The 21,520-nt window shown below is 42.2% G+C and overlaps 1 protein-coding gene across 2 annotated transcripts in view; it reads left to right on the top strand.

Annotated features, from left to right (window-relative positions):
• WFS1 (wolframin ER transmembrane glycoprotein) overlaps positions 1-18,340 on the top strand; it is a 53,068-nt gene extending 34,728 nt beyond the window's left edge. For both annotated transcript variants that reach the window (XM_027836585.1, XM_027836586.1), the window contains exons 3-8: positions 1,093-1,175; positions 4,579-4,723; positions 5,096-5,266; positions 6,899-6,979; positions 12,625-12,770; positions 15,767-18,340. In XM_027836585.1, the coding sequence (XP_027692386.1) occupies positions 1,093-1,175; positions 4,579-4,723; positions 5,096-5,266; positions 6,899-6,979; positions 12,625-12,770; positions 15,767-17,572 (2,432 nt within the window). In that variant the 3' untranslated portion in view covers positions 17,573-18,340. The remainder of the gene's footprint in view (positions 1-1,092; positions 1,176-4,578; positions 4,724-5,095; positions 5,267-6,898; positions 6,980-12,624; positions 12,771-15,766) is intronic.
• The last annotated feature ends 3,180 nt before the right edge of the window (positions 18,341-21,520 follow it).

The following is a 21,520-nucleotide window of genomic DNA, read 5'->3' as shown; positions in this document are numbered from 1 at the left end:
CTTCAGACATAGAACAATGAAAATGACCTTTACAGACATGAAAGTTCTTCAGTCACAGTAACTCGAATTTAGGATTCTGCTCATTTCCCTGGCAGGCTTGGGCCCATTGAAGAGAAAGCTTACTCACGTGTGATGCCTGAATTCCCAAATCCATATGTGCTGGAGCCCATTTACAAAGCAAGTGCTGAGAAGGAAAAAAGTATATGTATGTCTATGTACACATATATTCTTTAGGAAAAAAACATGTACCAACATGTGTATGTATATATTATATTATATGTCATATTGTATTGTATGTGTGTGTATATATATTTTATTATATATGGAATTATATAGTACATATATGTTGTATATAAATAAATTTGTATATAAATATATATTGTATATATTCACTATTTTATATATATACTATATATATACAATATGACATAATTATGTATGTGTTCAACACACATATAAATAAGGAGACTCTCTTTTTTGTTTGTTTTTTTGCTAAGCAGTGGGGTTAAGTCACTTGCTCAGGGTCATACAAGCTAGTAAGTGTCAAGTTTCTGAGACCAAATTTGAACTCAGGTTCTCCTGACTCCAAGGCTGGTGCTCTATCCACTGCACCACCTACCTGCCTCTGGTGACCCTCTTTCCTACAATTTTACAAGAACAGATACCATGGAAACAAAAAAGTCAACTTCTCTCCCCCAGGTTGACTTTTTTGTTTGCATGGTACCTGTTCTTGTAATATCCCACCTTATTTTATGAAGAAAAAGCAGGATTTTTATCCCATTGCAAGATACTTTGAGCAGCCCTCTCTTGTAGCCTTTATAGTAATTTTCACTTTATCCTTTGTAGTTTGGATATTTGTTTATATTTCATGCCTCTATACTAGATTATATGCTTCCTGGGAGCAAGAATGTATCTGCTTCATCTTTTAAGCATCCACCCGCAGTCCCCAGCACAGGGCCTCCAGAGTCATAATTTTAACCATGTAAACAGGATGATCCTTGGTAAATGTTAGTTGAATGAATCAGTGAATGGAAACTGGTTTTACTTTTAAAGTTCTGACTTGTGTTTTGTATCTGGTTTTTCCTTTTAAAGAGATTATGAAAGAAGAAATAGAAATATCCTTTGAAGACATCCTGGAAAAGGCCAAGGCAGGAGATCCAAAGGCACAGACAGAGGTAACTCCATTAGTTGTTTTGTTTTATATGCAGTTTCAACATTTTAATTGTTTTTATTATAAAAACAAACAAAAAAAGGATGAAATTTAGAATAGGATCACTTGGCCCTTTCCCTTCTTCTCCCCTCCCAGTTCAAAATGCTTATCCCACTGAATAACCACTAGCATCCTCTAGGACTTGCACTTGGGTTCACGCCTCAGTTGAGTCTTCCCTGTGGTCTTGGCCAGGTGTGGGGAACCTGTAGCCTCAAGGCCACATGTGGCCCTCTAGGTCCTCAAGTGCAGCCCTTTGACTGAATCCAAACTTCATAGAACATTGTGTGCTGCACTTAAGGACCTAAAGGGGCTACATGTGGCCTCAAGGCCACAATTCCCCACCCCTGGTCTTGGCCTTTTTTGAGAACATCAGCTGTGTTGGCCCCCCTTAGCCAGAGCTTCCACTCAGTGCATTGTTTCCCTGTTGGCCTTCTTTTTACCATGTTACTTTGTGAGATCAGTGCCTGCCATGCTTCTTGCGGCGAGTCCAACAATTTTATGGACATTTGCCATGTCACCGTAATGATGTCAGCTCAAAGAGAACATCCATTCTTAACATTCCTGTTGCTTCCTTTTTATAAGTCCATTTTTCTCTCAAATACCAAATATGGGAGAAAATACCATTATTCTACTGTAGTGGGAGTGGATAAAAAGCCAGATCATTGATATTGCCATTTTGATGAAAGGACAAGGGACTGACCGTGCTGAAAGATAAATGAGAATTTGGGGCTGTCAAAGGGAAGGCCCTACAGGTAGGTGTGAGCTTGTTTATTATTTTGAGATGCTATTGTCCCCGTAGAGTAAGACTGGTGTTGGTGGCCTCTGATGTTGGCCGACAAAATCACTACCTGTAATACAGTCGAAGCTAAATCACTATCTGAAGTTTCCTTAAAATTAGGTAAATTCCTTTGTTCATAGTCTAACTTGGACAGAGGGTTCCAAGCTTTACTGAACTTACTTAGTTATCCATCACGGTTGAGGTGACTGCCTACTGACACTTGGAGCTTTTTCCTTCAATATCATTCATTCGTTCACCAAACATTTATTAAGCACCTGCTACATGCAGAACACCGTGCTAGGCTCTGAGAGGATATAGAACTGAAGACACATAGACTTCCAGTAGCTCAAGTCTTTTCTTTGTAAATTGACTGAATGTTAGTCGATTTCTGTTAGACCAATAATGAATTTGGAGTACCTTGTTCTTTTTCTAATGTTCCCTTAACTTTGCAGAGATATTTAAAGACAGTCATAATGAAAGATCACTGAATTTGAGGGTTAAATGGCCTGGGTTCTAGTACTGGTTCTAGCAGCAGAGGAAGGTGGAAAAAGCACTGATCTGGGGTCAGAGGACCTGGGTTCAGATCCCACCTCTGACGCATGCCACTTGTGTGTGACCTTGGGCAAGTCATTTTGACCCTCTTAGCCTCAATTTCCTCATCTACAAAATGAGGAGGGTGGCATCACTGTCTTGTCTCCCATTGCTCATGGCCAAGCTCCCTTTTCCCTGATGGAATACAACTCTGTCATTGCCATGGGTTTGCTAGTGGAGGAAAAGAACATGGTACTAATGGGAAAACAAACTTGATTGAATTTAAGGAAAGGATTGGAGTATTCCGAACTCTTTATAAAATTAAACATAATTTCTGCTGATATTGATTCTTCTCCATTTTCCAGGTAACTGAAAGGCAATTAGTTTTTGGGTCTTTTTTTGTTTTTTATATTTTATCTGCATAATGAGGATTCATGGTATTGAGTTGGAAGGCCTGGCTTGAAATTCTACCTTATTCCTTGGTGCTTTTATGGCTTTGGACCAGTCAGTTCCCTTGCCTGGGCCTCAGCTATAAAATAAGGGGATAAGATTGGGAAGCTGATCCCTAAGTTCCTCTCCAGCTCTAAATCCCATGGGTTGGAGGAGCTTCAAGACAAATTACTGCCATTCAAAACAGTTGGTGTCCTTTACTATACCTTCCCTTCAAAGGTGATGCAAACGTATTTAAAATTGGGCACCTGGTAGTAAGTGGCCCAGAGCTGGAAAGAAGTGGTGAGAATGTTGCAGAATCTTCATTAAAAGCCCTGCTTAGCTCCTCAAAGGCCCAACACATTTTGAGTAGGCTAACAAGCTGGACTCTGTGAAATCCCCAGATGGCGGGATTTATCATTTAAAAAAAAAAGTGAACCTGCTTGTAAAAAAGTATAAATACTTAGAGTATAGCTCCCACACTCTGACTTTCATTAGTCATTTTCACAGGGCACCAGCAGATGTGGCATAAGGAAGAATCTACGGTAGTAACTTGGGGTGGGTTGATGAAGAGAAAAGCAAAAGTGTGTAGGCCCGGACTTGCTTTTAGCCTCAGAAGAGAGAATTAAATAACCAAAGTTCCCATTTACTATAAAATATTTGATTGACTCATCAAGGAAAAAGTGTGAAATTTTATCATACTTATCCAGGCTTAAGGTTGGAGCACAAAATCATGTATGGATTTTACCTGGACGTGTATAGTTATATTATGATAACATCAGGTCCTGTTTCCAAGTCAGTTGACTTGGATTTGAATCATGCCTCTGACACATAATGACTGTGTGACCTTTGGCAAATCACTTGACCTCTGTGGTCCTCAGTTGTGAAATGAAAGACTTAAAATCATTTCCAACCTTCCAGCTTTAATTCTATGATCCTATTTTTTGTTGTTCTGTCATTTCAATCATGTCTGAATCTTTGTGACCCCATTTGGGGTTTTCTTGGCAAAGATGCTGGAGTGGTTTCTCATTTCCTTCTGCAGCTCATTTTACAGATGAGGAAACTGAGGCAAACAGGGTGAAGTGACTTGCCCAGGGTTACACAGCTAGTGAGTGTCTGAGGCCAGATTCGAACTTACAAAGATGAGTCTGCCTGACTCCAGGTCTAGCAGTCTATCCACTGTGCCTCCCTAAAATGAAGAGGTTTGACTGTGTGGTCTCCAAAGTCCTTGCTGTGATATTCTCTTTTAATTTTTCTCTGACTCGGACTTTGAGGTCCCAGGAGATGGACAAACTGAACTATCAGAATTTTTGGCCAATACCGAAATAGACGTTTGTACATTTCAGGATGAGAGCATGGGAGAATGACATTGGGAATGAGAGGTTCAGTGGGTACAAAGTATCCAGGGGGCTAAAAGGATATTGAGTGGGGACCACGAGTAGGAAGGAAGGGACAGGAGATTGGAATATGTGGAGTGGGAATGGTAACAGGCACTTGGCGGGTGATTGGTCTCCAGAGAGGGTAAGGTGGTGGGCCAGAAAGGTCATGGAAGATGCTGAGCTTGGTGTATAAACCAGCTGAGGGTTGTGTTAACTCAGGGGCTGGGCATCATCTTCTGCTGGGTTCCTAGGTGGGGAAACACTACCTGAAATTAGCAGATGATGCAGATGAAGAGCTCAACGACTGCAGTGCTGTGGACTGGCTAATTCTTGCTGCAAAGCAAGGCCGGCGAGAAGCTGTCAAGCTGCTGCGTCGGTGCCTGGCGGACAGAAGAGGTGAGCATGGGGGCACTTCACTTAAAAAGCATCGTGTGGACCCGGACAGAGTGTTTTGTTTAATTTTAGAGAAGAAACTCCAACCAGATGCCCATAATTTATTGAAGTATTTTCCCCAGTATTTTCTTAATGTTATTGAAACTAAGTAAAAATATGAATAGTCTCTTAATAGAGTTCGTTTGGTTGGTGGGAGGAGGGGGAAGTATTGGAGTAGGGGAGAGAAGGAGCTTATCTTTGCTCGGAGACATAAATCACCTTGGCCAAGGACTTTGAAACTAAGTTGATGGAGTAATAAATTGTCAGCTCTTGTCTAATGACTTCCTGGCAATGTGGGATAATGGTGGTTATTGTTCTTTATTGTCTTTTTTTTAGGCGTCACTTCGGAAAATGAGCAGGAAGTGAAAAAATTGTCCTCCGAAACCGATTTAGAGAGGGCTGTGCGAAAAGCTGCCTTAGTCATGTATTGGAAACTCAACCCAAAGAAGAAAAAACAGGTGGCAGTTTCGGAGCTTCTAGAAAATGTTGGCCAAGTCAACGAACAAGGTAAATAGGTACCAGGAACAATTTACTAAGGAAGACCAGCGTCGTACACAGTAGTAGCAAAGGTCTGAGTTTTAAGTCAGACAGGCCTGGGTTCTAGTCCCAGCTTTGGGCGGGTAAGTTATTTTTTGATAGCCATTTTCTCATATGTAAAATAGAGGTGGTAGTATTACCTACTTCAGCAGATTGTTCTGAGAGTCAAATACCCATGGGAAAGTGCTTTGTAACATTAAATTATATGCTGTACATAAAATGTCAAGGCTAGGAAGGATCTTAGAACAAAGAATGTCCTAAGATAGAGTTGGGGGTGAGAGTGGGGAAGGGACCTTAGAACATAAAATTCAGAGGTTAAAAAGAGTTCTTTAGGTCATAGAATACGGACTAGGAGAGTCTTTAGAACCAGAATTTCAGAGGTGAGAGAGACCTTAGATCATAGAATTCAGAACTTGAAGGTTCCTTATAACAGAAAATTTCAGAGCTGGGAGGGTCTTTAGGACATTAAGTGTCAGAACTGGGAAGGTCCTTAAAACATAGAATTCAGAGTTCAGAGGGTCCTAAGAACATAGAATTTCAGATCACATAGTATTTGAGTTGGGTGGGACCTTAGAACATAGACTATCAAAACTGAGAAGGTCCTTAGAACATAGAATGTTAGAACTGGAAAGGTCCTTAAAAAATAGAATTCAGAGAAAGAGTCCTTAATACATAGAATTTCAGAGTTGGGAGGGACATTAGATCACGAGTTTTAGAGTTAGGTGGGATCTTGGAACATAGAATGTTGGCAATAGGAGGGTCCTTAAAATATAGAATTCAAAATTCAAAGCATGCTTAGAACATAGAATTTCAGAGCCAGGAGGGACATTAAAACACAGGGTTTTAGAGTTAGGTGGAGCCTTAGAACAGCTGAGAGGGTCCTTAAAATATGGATTTCAGAGCTCAAAAGTTCCTTAGAACATAGAATTTCAGAACTGGGAGAAAACCTCAAAAGCATAGAGTTGAGTAGGACCTTAGAACTTGGAATGTCAGTGCTGGGAGGGACCCTGGAATTCATTTAATCCTGTCCATCTGTCTATCTATCTGCATATATGTACATATACATATATATGTGTGTATATATGTTGTGAGTGTGTGTGTGTGTGTGTGTATATATGATATAGGAATCCTCTGTAACAGACTGCATAAAATACATACTCAAGATCCCACAATGCAAAAGGTTAAACAAGAAGTATTAATTTGTTAGGATAATATTAGTACTCTCATCGCATTACATTTGTCTAATACTTTACAGCTGTAGGGCACCTCCCCTTCTATCATCTCATTTGGCCCTCACGTCGAAGTAGGTAGGATTATCCCCATCTTCAGGGGAGGACGCCAAAGCTCTGAGGTTAACTTTGACTCTCTAAGTGTTAGAGGAGTTGACAGGAAGTCTAACTCGTAGCGGGTAGTCAGGGAATTCAGGGAAGGAGAGGAATTTAGTTGGGCCTTGCCTTGAACAGTGAAAGTTTTTATGCTAAGTGGAGGTGGGGACTTGGAGGTAATTTTTGCTTCATAGAACTGCTTGCAGACCTTGTCGCTCAGATGTTTGTTCACTGGATGACTGAGTTTGATTTTTAATAAACTCTCGCTGTCTTACAGATGGTGGAAAGCAGCCCGGCCCCATTCCAAAATCAATCCAGAAACAGCGAAGAGTGCTGGAGCGGTTAGTCAGCAGCGAATGTAAGCACAGACTTCTTGTCTGCCCTCCCTCTTTTAATTTAAGCACCTCTTTTCTGCACACACGCCTTCTCTTCTCTTAGCTCTATGTCAGATTCACCAGAGTTCCCTGTCCCTTCACTTCGTCTTCTGTCTCTCTGTAAGGAAGGCCTTGACATTTCATCCAGTCTAATAATTTCCAGAGATGACTGAAGAATTGGTATTGTTTATTTGGAATGATCCAGCTTACTTATATTCTCTGGGTCCTTTGAAAAGAGCTAAATTCAAAAGTCCTGTCCAGCTCTGACATTCCATGTTCTAAGATCTTTCTCAACTCAAACTCAAATCTTCTGACTCCAAAGCCGATGAATGCTGTTTATGTTATGCCACCCTTTAAAGAGAGATATTCAGGGAATCTGAAGCCCTTTGGAAAGTAGTGACCTTTAAGTCATTTTAAAAGAAAAATTGTGTTCATGAGTAAGAACCTGATCTCATAAAAAAAGCCACACTCTGAAGATACTATGGATTTTTCATTTAAAAAAATAATAATAATATAATAATACTTCTGTAACACCTTAAGAGTTAGAAAGCAGTTTTCCTCATAACAACCTACTGAGGTGGGTAGTGTAATTATTCCCATTTTATAGATAAAGAAGTTAAGGGCCAGAGAGAGAAGAACTTAACTACTTGGGGCACATAGCTAGAGACGGAATTGTAAGCCAAGTATCCTGCCTCCCAGTCCCCTTTGGAGGAGTGAGGCTGATGACTGCAAGCTCTGCCTCACTTCAGTCCAATTCACCAGCAAGTCAAGGCATTCCCCTCATGATGTCATTGGTCCTCTTTGAGAACGGAGGACAAACGACAACAGCAAATAGGAACGGACATCGGGGACCGTCTAATCCAGCCAATACCTTCTTCAGGCTGTCCTCCCTGCAACATACCTGGAAAGCCTTAACTGCTTGAAGGCCTCCATTAGGAGGAACCCACTACCTCCTAAATCAGCTCATGTTTTACTGCTGATGATCTCAGGTTAGGAAGCTTTTCTCTCTCTCAAGTTTTATCCATCAATCCTGATTTCTACCCAGTGCTTCTTTTTCTTCTCTCTGGAGGTAAACAGGGTAAGTGAAATCTCTCTTTTGTGTGATGGTCCCTCAAATACCCATAGCTGTCATGTCCCTCCTAAGACTCTTTGGGCCTAAGACCAGGTCCTCATACTGCGTGGTATCTTCAGTGCTTTCATTTTCCTAGATAACATTCAGTATGAGGACCTAGTGAAATAACTGAGAATATAGTTGGTCAAGGGGTCCAAATTGTCTTTCTGGAACTAAATACAATATTCCAGGTTGGTCTGACCAGGCCAGGAATGTAATGGAAGTCTCCTTTCATTCGGAACCCTGTGCTAGTCTCAATACAGCTTAAGCAAACATTGGATTTTCTTTCTCCCATGGACATGGAATAATGTCTTTGGAGTCAGGATACTTGGGCTGGAGTTCTGCTTCTCACATATATTAGTTGTGAGCCCAGGGTGGATCATTCCACCTCTCTAACCTTTAATTTCTTCCTCTATAAAATGGGCATAACTATACTACCCACCTCACCAGATTGTTATGAAGAAAGTGCTTTCTAACTCCTAAAGGACTAAAGAAATATGATCGGGTATTATCTTTATGAACAATCCATAGATAGTAGTCTTCTTCATTATCCCTATAAATGGATAAGAAGGATGAGACTTTATGGGAAGAGAGATAGAGTTCACAAGAGATCATTAGCACAGTGCCTGGTACCTAGTAGGCATTTAATAAATGCTTGTTGACTTGACTTAGTTGTGAAAGTTCTTTGTAACCAGAGAGTACCATGAGTCTTACTCCTTTGGTATCTCTTAAATGCCCTTGCAAATAATTACAAGATTACCAGCCTATCTCATTTTTTCCTTCCCTCTTCTGAAGTACCAAGGAGGTAAGATACATGCAGTGATGACAACAGCTTGAATTTTACAAGGTGCCTCAAGATTTACAAATAACTTTCCTGAGACAGCATAGTGTAATATCAGTGATGATGATGATGATGATGATGATAGCATTTATATAGCACTTTGAGGTTTGTAGAGTGCCTTACAAATATTATCTCATTTGATCCTCACAACAACCCTGGGCAGTAGGTGCTGTTATTATCCCTATTTTACAGATGAGGAAACTGAGGCAGGCAGAAGTTAGGTGATTTACCCAAAGTCACATAGCAAATAAGTGTCTGAGGCTGGCTTTGAATTCAGGTCTTCCCAACTCCAGGTCTATTGTTCTGTCTCCTGAGCCACGGAGCGTTGGACTCAAAGTCAGGAAATCCAGGGTTCAAATCCTGCCTCTGAGACTTACTAGCCATGTGACCTTCAGCAAGACATTTAACAGCTCTGTGCCTCAGTTTCTTCCTTTAAAAAATGAGGGGATTGGACCAAATGACCTCTAAGGCCTCATCCAACTCCGAATCTGTAATCAGTCCTGTGATGTGATGTGATGTGATCCCCATGTCACCATTCAAAAACCGCTAGAAAGGGAAACACGTTGATTTTAATTCAGCACAAAAATGCTAAAGTTTATACTCATGATTAATTAGCATGATTAATGTAATGATTAACTAGTATGATTAATTTATTCTAATGATTAATTAATATTAGTAATGATTCATTAAGTTCATGTATACTAATGCTATACTATTTTATTCTTTCCGGAGGGCAGGTTTAGCGAGGGGAGACCCTGGGGTGAGGCCGCAGGCACAGAAAGGAGTCTGTCATGGTTGGATAGAACCCCTCCGACAGCTCGATGACGTCCCTGGTCCCTTCCAGCTCTGACATTCTCTCTCAACTGCACTGTTTTCCCTCAGGCCATCCCCGCCTTTGTCCCCTGAGTGCTTGGGCTCATGGCCTGGTTGCCTGCGGCCTCCCTTGCCACTATTTTCCTGCTCTTGGTCACTCCCCCTCACCCCCCAAAACTACCCTTTCTCAGGAAGAAAGTCATCCTGCCCAGCGGGTTGCTGCAGCCTTGATTCCTCTGGCCCAGCGTCTCAGGGGACCATGAAGGAATCTGGCCGGGAATTTTACTGCAGGTTTAAGTAGCAGCTGAAGTAACAGAATAGTAAATGAAGCCACACGTTCCTGGGGGCAGGCATTGGTCCCCCCTTTAAAAAAATAGGAGGATGTGGGGGGAAATCTGTCATCAAAAAATTGGGGAAAAAATCTCAGAAGAATACAAGCAAGAGAAAATTCTGAATATCAATTTTAAATTAAAAAAACAAAACTTTTTGGTGTCAGGTTCCTAATGGCATTTTGAACAGAAAAGTTTCTGTAAGACAGTTAGAGTAGGAGGTTGTTAACTCTTCCTGACAACAGAATTGGAGAAAGAAAGTGGAGATTACGGGAAATAATTCCTCCCATTCCATTCGGCTTTGACTTCCAAACAATATGTGATTTGTGTTTTGTTAATGGAGTCTTATGGGTGGCTCTTTTACCGACTAGCAGCGTGACCCTGGGCAAGTCACTTCCTTTCTCCCTGAAGACAGCTAGATTGCACAGTGGTTAGAGCACTGACCGGACATGGAGTCAAGAAGCTCAAGTCTGGCTTCAGACACCAGCTGGGTGACCCTGGGCAGGTTACTTTACCTCTGTCTGCTTCAGTTTCTTCATCTGTAAAACAAGGATCATAACAGCACCTCCCTCTCGGGGCTGCTGTGGGAATCAAACGAGAGAATATTTGTGAAGCATTCTGTGAACCTTAAAGCACTATATAAATGCTAGCTGTTGTTTTGTTATTAGTATTATTATCATTATTATTTCTCTGGCCCCGGTTTATTTCTTGGATTAGGGTAGACATTTGCATCATTTTGTTGATTTCTAAGGTTCTTTCCAATTTGGGAGTCTGATCATTTAGATAAAATAGTACCCTATGCAGATGCAGTGCTGGGCTACTTTTTGAAGCACTTTCAAAGTCTTGTTTCTTTGAGCTCATCATTCTCATCAGTTTGCCTTCCTTACTAACTGCAGGGCTCAGTACGAGATGCCAAGGGGGCTAAGACGCAATGCCTGCCCGCTAAGAGCTTGTGGTTTAGCTGGGGAGACTTCATGCATGTATGAACACACACATGCACACGTATATACACACATATGTGTGTGTGGGTGGGTGGCAGCTAGGTGGCTCAGTGGGTAGAGTGCCAGACCTAGAGTCAGGAAGGCCCAAGTTCTGGCACTCTATCCACTGCACCACCTAGCTGCCCACTCACTTGCATACCTCCGGGTAGACAAAATGGCTGGACTGGTTGATGTACAAGCTGTTACCGCTGGTGACCATGGTTTTCTTGCCCTTTCTGTCACGCATTTTGTAAGGGAATAGCCTTAGCCTGGTACTTGGGGCTGACGGGCCTCTCCAGTTACCATTCACTGCCTCCGATGACGAGATAGCAGCAGGATCCCAAAGCAGCTCCCGCCACCACGTGGCACGGAGGCAGTCATTAGTAACTCTCCATTTCACCTTCCTGTGTATCATTTTCTTTTCCCATCTCTTCTTACAAAACTTTTGCCTCCCACTCTTCTCTGTATGCTTTTCCCAGCCCCTTTTAAAGTTTAGGTTCCAGCAAGCATTTATTATAATAATGGCAGCGGCTGACACGGAGATAAGCTCTCCGAGTACCTTATCTCATAGCATCCCCATGACAGCCTCTCTAGTGAGTACTACAGGGATGATTATCCTCCTTATAGGGCGTAGGAAGCAGCCTCAGAGCTAGTAACTATTGGAGGCAGGACCCGACTCCCTGACTCCAGGACCACAGCTCTTTCCGTGTCCAGTTATCTCCATTTCCCTCCCCAAATGTTGTCTACAATGCTCCAGAAACCTTTTCACCCTGGAAGCACATTAGATGGCAATGTGGATAGAGTACTGGCCCTGGAGTCAGGAGGACCTCAGTTCAAATCCAGCCTCAGATACTATCTGTGTGACTCTGGACAAGTCACTTAACCCCAAATGCCTCCCCCCAACCCTCCACGCCTGTAGCCTATCCCTCTGATGGTCTGGTTCTCCCCAGAATCTCCATTTGTAGGAGGATGCCCAGTCCGGCAATGTCTTCATTTATCTTCAGGCTGCACACCTTACTGTCCAGCTCTTGCTCCTCATTGTTTCTGCTCTGGCACCTTCATCTCTTCCCCCACCCTCACCCCAAATTTTCAGCTTTCTTTTATGTCTTCCGTTAGACGGTAATCTCCATGAGGGTAGAAGGCTTTCTTTCTGCTTATATTTGTTTTACCAACACATAGCACATAGTAAGTGTTGAATAAATATTTGTTAACTCAGCTTGATGTTTTCCGTGACACCTTACTTCCTTTAAGTGTTTGATTGTTTCCAGAGCACTGTTCTGAGTGCTAGGACAGACACAAAGTTTAGAGAGGACCCAGTCTCTGCCTGCATGGAGCTCACAAGCTAGTAGGGAAGATCACCATGGACAGAAATAACAATACAAAAGATCTCCTAAGTGCTAACTGTAGAGAGGTCCAGACCAGGTACTGTGAGAAGGTCAGGGGCCTTCTTTCAACCTCAGATGTTCCCTTTCTGTTCTAGGGCTGGCTTGCCCATTGTTTCTATAAAGGGCACACTTTGATTTATTTGCTTGTGTGGTCTTCTCTCCTAACCTAGCTAAGAACTACGTCGCCCTGGATGACTTTGTTGAAATAACCAAGAAGTATGCCAAGGGAATCATCCCCAGCAGCCTTTTTCTGCAGGACGATGATGATGATGAGCTGGCAGGAAAGAGCCCAGAAGACCTCCCCTTGCGCCTGAAGGTCAGTGAGAACTTGGGTCCCCTCCCCACAAGGAAACGTCAGACATGCCAATCTTCCTTTTTGTTAAATGAAGTTTGGGGGGGGGGGCGGCTAGGTGGCGCAGTGGACAGAACGTCAGTCTTGGAGTCAGGAGGACCTGAGTTCAAATCTGGCCTCAGACACTTGACCCTTACTGGCTGTAGGGGGCAGCTAGATGGCACAGTGGGTAGAGCACTGGCCCTGAAGTCAGGAGGACCCAAGTTCAAATCCGGTCTCAGACCAAACACTTAACAGTAGCTGTGTGACCCTGGGCAAGTCACTTTACCCCAATTGCCTTAAAAAAAAAAAAAACCCAATAAAATGAAGTTGATGGTGGTGGATGAGGTGACCTCAGTGAGGCCCCGGAGCTATGATCCTTATTGAAATAACTGAGAGGAAGGAGGGTCGCTGGGTACATTTGCAACATGGCTGCACATGTGTATTAATAATTCCCCCAATAGGGGCAGCTAGGGCACAGTGGATAGAGCTCTGGATTTGGGGTCAGGAGGACCCGAGTCCAAATATGGCCTCAGATATTTGACACTTACTAGCTGTGTGAACCTGGGCAAGTCACTTAACCCCACTTTAAAAAAAAAAAAAAGCAAAAAAAAAAATTCCCCCTATAGTAACGATGATAATAATGGAACCAATATAGAACTCGGTATAGAACAGTTGGCAAAGAGTTTTGCATTCATTATCTCATTTAAACCACACAGCCCTTCAAGGGGAATATTGTGGATACCGTCCCCGTTCTGGAGAAGAAGAAACTGAGGCTTAGTGGGGTGGATTAATCCGGATTGATCTTGTTCACACATTAGCAGGATTTGAATTCAGATCTTCCTGATACTTTGTCCACCATAGTGTGCTACCGAACAGTGTCCAGGTGGGCTCTAACCCTTGAAGGCTTCCCCAAGGCTCATATAGAAAGGGGAGTAGTGAATGATGAGTCCAGGGTGTTCCAAAAGGCACACTGCTGTCTGGAGCTATTAAAGCTTAAAACTGAGATGCTGTATTTTATCCTAGAGGCAGAAGGGAGCTACCAGTTTATTGAGGAAAGGAAAGGAGATCTCACCATTGAGGAAATGGTGAGATCTACACATAAAGGAATGATGTATTTCACTATGAGCTGTGCTTAGGACCTCCGTTTGCTGGGGAATCAGTCTCTTCCTGGAGCTAAGCCAGGGCAGTGCTGCCCCTTTGACCTGGGGATTCCTCTTCGTCTTGTCTAAACCTTGCTAATTTCTGAACTCTGGCTTGAGACACAGTGCTCTAATCTTGATCCCCAGAACCTGGGTTCCCATTTGGTCACTTGTTCCCCTTTCCTCTGCCCTGTGGATGCCTGGGGTGCCCTGGCACAAGCATAGCACCATCCCTGGGCTGTGGTGGGCACAGTGCTGAGCTCGGCAGTCAGAAGACAGGGTTCAGATCCCAGCTGTGTAACTTAATACCCATACAAGTCACTCAACGTCTGGGAGCTCAGGCTTCGTCAGTAAAATGGGGATTATAATTCTCACCTTACCCATTTTACAGGGTTAGAAAGAAGGAATGAGAATGTGTGTTAAATGCTTTGTAAGCTTTAAAGCGTCATGTGTTAGTTACTGGTATTATAACACTTGTACTAAATATACCCAAGTTGTTAGGACAGAGTGCTAGAGGACTTTGTAATCCTTAAAACACACTATGAAAATGTGGGTAATGGTTATCACTGTTAATAACAATAATAATGATATTACTACAACCTCAAAATTCCAGACTACAAAAACATAGTTTAGTCATACAGGGTTTGGTCATAAGGGAAAAGAACATATAATTCAACAATATGCAAGTGTCAGGCAATCAGAAGTATGCATAAGACAGTGCTACCCCCATCCAGCCTAGGGTAGCTTCTGACTCTTACTAAGTTATGTGAAAGCTTATCTCATTTATCCCAGCTAGGTCTTTTGTCCCCTTGATCTCCTCTAAGGCTCTGGCACACCATCTTCCCATTTCTCCTCAAAAAAGATAAATAATAACAATAGTAATAATAGTTAGCATTCGTTTAGCACTTTAAAATTTGCAAAACAATTTATGCATATTGTCTCATTTTATCCTCACAGCAACCCTGAGACATAGGGTACTATAATTATCCCCATTTTTCAGATAAGGAAACTAAGGCAGGCAGACATGACTTGTCAAGGGTCACACAGGTTAGCAACTGAGGCAGGCTCTCAATTCAAGTGTTCCTAACTCCAAGTCAGCCACTCTATCCGCAACGACACCTAGCTGCCTCTTTCTGCCCTGAACATCTTCCATGTAATTTTGGTATTTGCTCCCCACTCAGGGTCTCTGGAAGGAATTCATTTGTCCATTCTGTCATCACAGGCTCATCCTTTGCCTGTCAGGAAGGTTTTTGACTACTAGCTGGCTTCTGGTGCTTTTAATCACACAGATTTTATTATGTGCTTTCTATATGCCAAGCACTATACTAAATACTGGGGATAGAAGGAAAGAGAGAGACACACACACACACACAAGGAGTTCACATTCTAATAGAGGGAAAAAACACATCTGAAAGGTTCCAGATTCAGGGTGCATAGAAAGGTCTAGAAATCCTAAGGATTTGGTGGCAGATTGTTGAAGAGACCCAGGTGTCCTTCAGATGCATCAGCGGGGCAGATGGCAATGCCTGGGTGGAAAAGCAGAGCAGCCGGTAAGGCTCAGAGGAATCTGTGCCCAGAGGTACCCTGGAAAGAGATTTATTTTCCACAAATGCTCCATTAAGTAGAAGGCTAGGGTTTGCCTTTCTAGAAAGCTTTGGAAGTTTGATTGAATCTGCCCCTTTAAATGTCTGGAAGTGTTTTGTTATGGTTTTTAGAGGAAGAATGGGAGGAAATGTTTCTTATGACATGTTTCCCATCTTGAACTTTGGTTGCCACACACACACACACACACACACACACACACACACACCCCTTAAAATTCATTTTCTTCCTTCCTAGGTTGTGAAATACCCACTTCATGCCATCATGGAAATCAAAGAGTACCTGATCGACATGGCTTCCAAAGCAGGCATGCATTGGCTCTCCAGCATAATCCCAACCCATCACATCAATGCCCTCATCTTTTTCTTCATCATTAGCAACCTGACAATTGACTTTTTTGCATTCTTCATCCCATTAGTCATCTTCTACCTGTCTTTCATTTCCATGGTGATCTGCACCTTGAAGGTTTTTCAAGATAGTAAGGCCTGGGAAAACTTTCGGACCCTCACTGACTTACTGCTGCGCTTTGAGCCCAATTTGGATGTCGAGCAAGCCGAGGTTAACTTTGGCTGGAACCACTTAGAGCCCTATATCCACTTCCTGTTGTCTGTGTTCTTTGTCATTTTCTCTTTCCCCATAGCCAGCAAAGAGTGGATCCCTTGCTCAGAGCTGGCCGTCATCTCCATTTTCTTCACGGTGACAAGTTACATGAGTTTGAGTACTTCAGCCGAGCCTTATACCAGAAGAGCATTGGTGGTTGAAGTCACTGCTGGACTGCTCTCCGTATTGAGGACTTTTCCTGTCGATTGGTACTATCTGAAATTCCTTGGTCAAACATTTTTCACTGTGCCCATAGGCCACTTTATCATACTGAATGTGAGTGTCCCATGTTTCCTATTTATGTACCTCTTTTACCTCTTCTTTAGGATGGCACAGCTGAGGAATTTCAAAGGCACTTACTGCTACTTGGTCCCTTACTTGGTGTGTTTCATGTGGTGTGAACTCTCTGTTGTCATTCTGCTTGAGTCCTCTGGTCTTGGTCTTATCCGAGCATCAGTTGGCTATTTTCTCTTCCTCTTTGCCCTCCCAATTCTAGTAGTTGGCATTGCCTTGATGTGCATTGTCCAGTTTTCTAGATGGTTTGTCTCCTTGGAGCTCACCAAAATCATGGTCACCCTGGTTCTGTGCAGCATACCCCTGCTCTTACGCTGGTGGACAAAAGCCAGCTTCTCTGTGGTTGAGATGGTGAAGTCCTTAACCAAGAGCTCCATTGTCAAGCTTATCCTTGTGTGGATCACAGCCATTGTGCTCTTCTGTTGGTTCTATGTCTACCGATCAGAAGGAATGAAAGTCTACAACTCCACTCTGACCTGGCAACAGTATGGCTTCCTGTGTGGACCCCGGGCCTGGAAGGAAACCAACATGGCACGCACACAGATTTTGTGCAGCCACCTGGAAGGACACAGGGTCACGTGGACAGGACGGTTCAAATACGTCAGGGTTACCGATATTGATAACAGTGCTGAGTCTGCAATAAACATGCTCCCATTCTTCATTGGAGACTGGATGAGGTGCTTATACGGCGAGGCCTACCCCAACTGCCTCCCTGGAAACATTAGCACCGCGGAAGAAGAGCTCTGTCGGCTCAAATATCTTGCCAAACATGAATGCCACATTAAAAAGTTTGATAGGTACAAATTTGAAATAACGGTGGGCATGCCTTACAGCAACACTGGAAACAAGACCATTGAAGAAGATGATATTACCAAAGATATCGTACTGAGGGCCAGCAGCGAGTTCAGAAACATCTTGCTGAATCTGAGACAGGGCAGCGTTATTGAATTTAGCACAATTCTCGAAGGTCGACTTGGCAGCAAGTGGCCAGTCTTTGAACTGAAGGCAATCAGCTGTCTCAACTGCATGGCCCAACTTACCCCCGCTAGGCGACACGTGAAGATCGAGCGTGACTGGAGAAGCGCCGTACATGGCGCCGTTAAGTTTGCATTTGACTTTTTCTTCTCTCCCTTCTTATCAGCAGCTTGATCGGGGTCGCAGCCTATCCAATGGGTAGTGCCATTCAGTATACCTAGATTACACTGTTCCTATTATTCTAAGCTTGACTTCTTCACCAGGCTGGCTGTAACATTTCATTTAGAACTGTGTGTTAATTCAGCGTGTTGATTCTGTACCACTGGCATTTCCTAATGAACTTGGTGAAAAAAAAACTATTTAACTTTTTCTGTTTATGAATGCAGACTATCATTGGAAATTGCATGCACACAGGCTTATCTAAAGCCCAAAAGTTGCTGTGGTCATTGGAATAAAAAAAAAAAAAATGCTTGATATTAAAAGCACTTTATAGGCGATACCCCTCCCCTGTTATATACCTTTGGATTTATTGTTGTTGTTATTGTTTAAAAATATGAACCGAAAATATCTGGTGTGCAAGTAAAGTTATATTAATTTGTATTTATTCAGTTGTCAATACTAGTTTTAACTGTATTCTGAGTGTGGTGACATATAGAACTAACTGAGCTCGGGTGGGTTTTGAATTGATCTCTGAGTTTATTTCACACGCCAGATTTCAGTGTACGTACAGCGTATTGCCTTGAATGGTTTCAAAATCCTGTATAAAATGACTACCGTGTATGGGAATGTGCCAAGTCTAATCTATATTGATTTGTGAAATACAGCTCAGCGCTGGGCGCTCTGCCCCAAGTATTCACAAAAGTTTGGTGATCTTTAATGCTGTACAGCAGAAAAATCAGGGGACAGAAGAGGCTGAAATAAAACATTTGTGGTCATATCCTTGGTTGGTGTGATTTGAAAACTTTCTTGCGGCATACGAGCACAAAGAATAGAAACTGATTTTGCCTGATTCGGGACACTTGATTTTAAATACAAACAACTTAAGTACTTTTGTCCATAGACCTTTTTTATTCTTGGAAAAATGAGCACCAAGGTGAAAGGTGCCGAAAACTAATCAGTCAATCAACAAGCATCCATTAAGCATTTTTCTATGTGCTGGGGATACGAAGAAAGACAAAAACAGCCAGGGCCCTCCAGGAGCTTACATCCCAATAGAGGAAGCAACATACACATATACAGGTATAGACAAGATGCACTCAAATTATATACAAAGTAATCTTAGAGGAGAGATTGTCTTAGTAGCTTGGAGAACCAGGAAATGGCTCTTGCAAAAGGTGGCTCTTGAGCTGAGAAAACCAGGAAAAATAAAAGATGGCGGTGAGTAGGGAGGACACCCTGCTTACCCTGTTCAGTTATAGACACAGATGAGATGGACAAAGTCATGCATGAGGAACAGCAAGTAGACTAGGCTGGACCGTATAGTGTGTAGAGGAAGTATTGTACAAGAAGACTAGAAAATTGGAAAGGGACCAGATTGAAAAGAGCTTTAGATGCCAAAAACAGTTTATATATGATCCTAGAGGTTAATAATAGAAAAGCTCACTGGAATGTAAATAATGGGATGACATTCTTATTTAATATATTTTTGGAATATGACCACAGTGGCCTGAAAGAAGTATGTTTAAGTGTGTCATAAATATACTCTGTGTGTATATTCAAGTTCAATTTAACAGACATTTATTAAGCACCTACTATATGCAAGCACTGAACTGAAATAAAACATCTGAGGAACTTAAATCTCTCTGACTATAACTCTTAGATATGAATATATATACACAAAGTAATTTCAAAAGGGCAAATCAGGAAAAGCTTTGTGTAGGAGGTGACGGCAGAGACGTGTTCTAAAGGAAGCCAGGGACTCTGAGGCAGAAATGAGAAAGTGCATTCCAGACATGGGGGACCACTTTTGCAATGCCATGAAGGCAGGAGATTAAAAGTTGTATATTGGGAACTGGGGTTGGGATAGAGAGTGTTTGAAGACAGAAATATATGAAATAAGAGGAGAAAGTTAAGTAGGAAACATCATGGATTGTGGGTGTAAATATTTATATTTCATATAATATATATATATAGATATACACATAGATATAGGTATATAGATATTCTCTCCACCAATAACGATTGCAACCCTTCTTCATCTTAGTAAAGCGGCATTGTAGCTAAAATTCACCAGCTTGTGGCCAGCATCCTGCTCATTAGCCTCACTGTACTTAGCCTGGTGAGCAGCTAGGTGGTATAGTGCATAGAGTGCCAGGCCTGGAGTCAGAAAGACCTGAGTTCAAATCTGGCCTTACACACTTAATAGCCATATGACCCTGGGCAAGTCACTTAACCCTGTTTGTCTCAGTTTCCTCATCTATAAAATGAGCTGGAGAAGGAAATGGTAAACCACTTTAGTGTCTTTGCCAAGAAAACCCCAAATGGGGTCACAGTCAGACAAGACTGAAATGACTGAACAACAACAAACATAGCAAAGCCACACATCTCATTCCTAGGTCCATATTCAAACCTTTTTTGAGCTTAATTAACCTATCTGTGCTTGCATTCTTATATCATAACCTTCAAAAGCCCAGGATCACTTCCAGCCACAAAAAATGTCAAGGATATACATGTACACTTTGGTTTACATGCAGATTGTATATACCTGTACCTTTTTTTAGGCCCCTCATTAGATGCCCTTTTATGGCATCTAAATATTGTATATTTAATTCAGTACATTAGAAGACATGTGTGCTTCATCTTACTATCCCCTAGAAGAAAAGGATCTTAGTATCTAGTCCAAAGTCCTCATATTACCATATCACCACCTCCTGTAAACTCTAGTGATTGCTTGTTATCTGTAGGATCAAATATAAAATCTTCTATTTGGCTTTTAAAGTCCTATACAACTGGCCCCCCTTCCAGTCTCCTTACACCCCACTTTTCTCCACATATTCTAAGCTCCAGAGACCCTGGCCTCCTTGCTGTTCCTCACACGATACTCCAGCAGTTTCACTGGATGTCTCCGTATGCAAAATGCCCTCCCTCTTCATCATTCAATCCCCAGCTAAAATTCTACCTTCTGCAAGAAGTCTTTTCTTGATCTTCACTAATCTTAGTGCCTTTCCTCTGTTGATTATCTCCAATTTATCCTGGATATATCTTGTTTTTATGTAGTTGCTTGCATGTTGTTTCTCATTAGAATGTGAGCTCATTAAACAGCAGGAACTATAGTAAATGCTTAAATGCATTAACTGACTGACTGAGGTTGCAAGAATCTAAGTGACTTGTCTAGTCATACAGGACCGGAATTTGAGCCTGTGTCCTTGAACTCCCAAATCTTAATCTAATGCACTTGGCTCACCCACGATGAGAAAATGAGACAACTGCCCCTGTCTCAGAGCATTTACGTTGGTGTTCTCAAGGGGACACAGGTCACCTTAGCTCTCAATTTATAATGGCCTTTGTAAATTCTGGAATGTGATTAACTTTGTCTCTCCCTCCCCTAGTGGCAAACTAACCAAGCAATGTGTCCCTGTTTCCTCTGTGTTTTGCAATAGAGAATTCTCAGCAGATGAAAATCAAGTCTGAACCAAATTAAAGTCTCCCCACTTGACCTTTTAATCGTGTCCACAGTTCACTACTAGAGCATCTCTATTGTCGCTGACTTTCTAGCTTATCCACAGTCCAGCCTTCTGTTCACTTACACCTGGGACTTAGCTCTTTCTTTTCCTATTACAGCCCAAAGTGAGGCCCAGTTATTTCAAATATTACATCCCCAAGTGCTATAACCCTTCCATTTCTGAGGAGTGTTTAACATTAAAGAAATGGTTACTTTGCTGGATATTGAGGGACTTTTTCAGACACATAGAACAGAAAGTTCTATGTATGTGAGTGACCCTTACCATCTTGCATTTTTTCAATTATGAATAGCTGTTGGAATGTGACCTTTGAAAACTTCTTTAGTCCACTTTTTGACTCTAGACCCAGCCTCCAAAGTCATAGGATCATAGAAAGCCCTAGAAAGGACCACAGGATCCTCTTAACAGGAGTTCATGGGGACCTTTGCTTAGGCAGGGGTCC

Source organism: Vombatus ursinus, unplaced genomic scaffold (genome assembly GCF_900497805.2).
Source record: "Vombatus ursinus unplaced genomic scaffold, bare-nosed wombat genome assembly UNPS02014818.1, whole genome shotgun sequence".
Lineage (NCBI taxonomy): Eukaryota > Metazoa > Chordata > Mammalia > Diprotodontia > Vombatidae > Vombatus > Vombatus ursinus.
The sequence above is the reverse complement of the archived record's forward strand: the minus strand, read 5'-3'. Positions and strand labels throughout refer to the sequence as shown.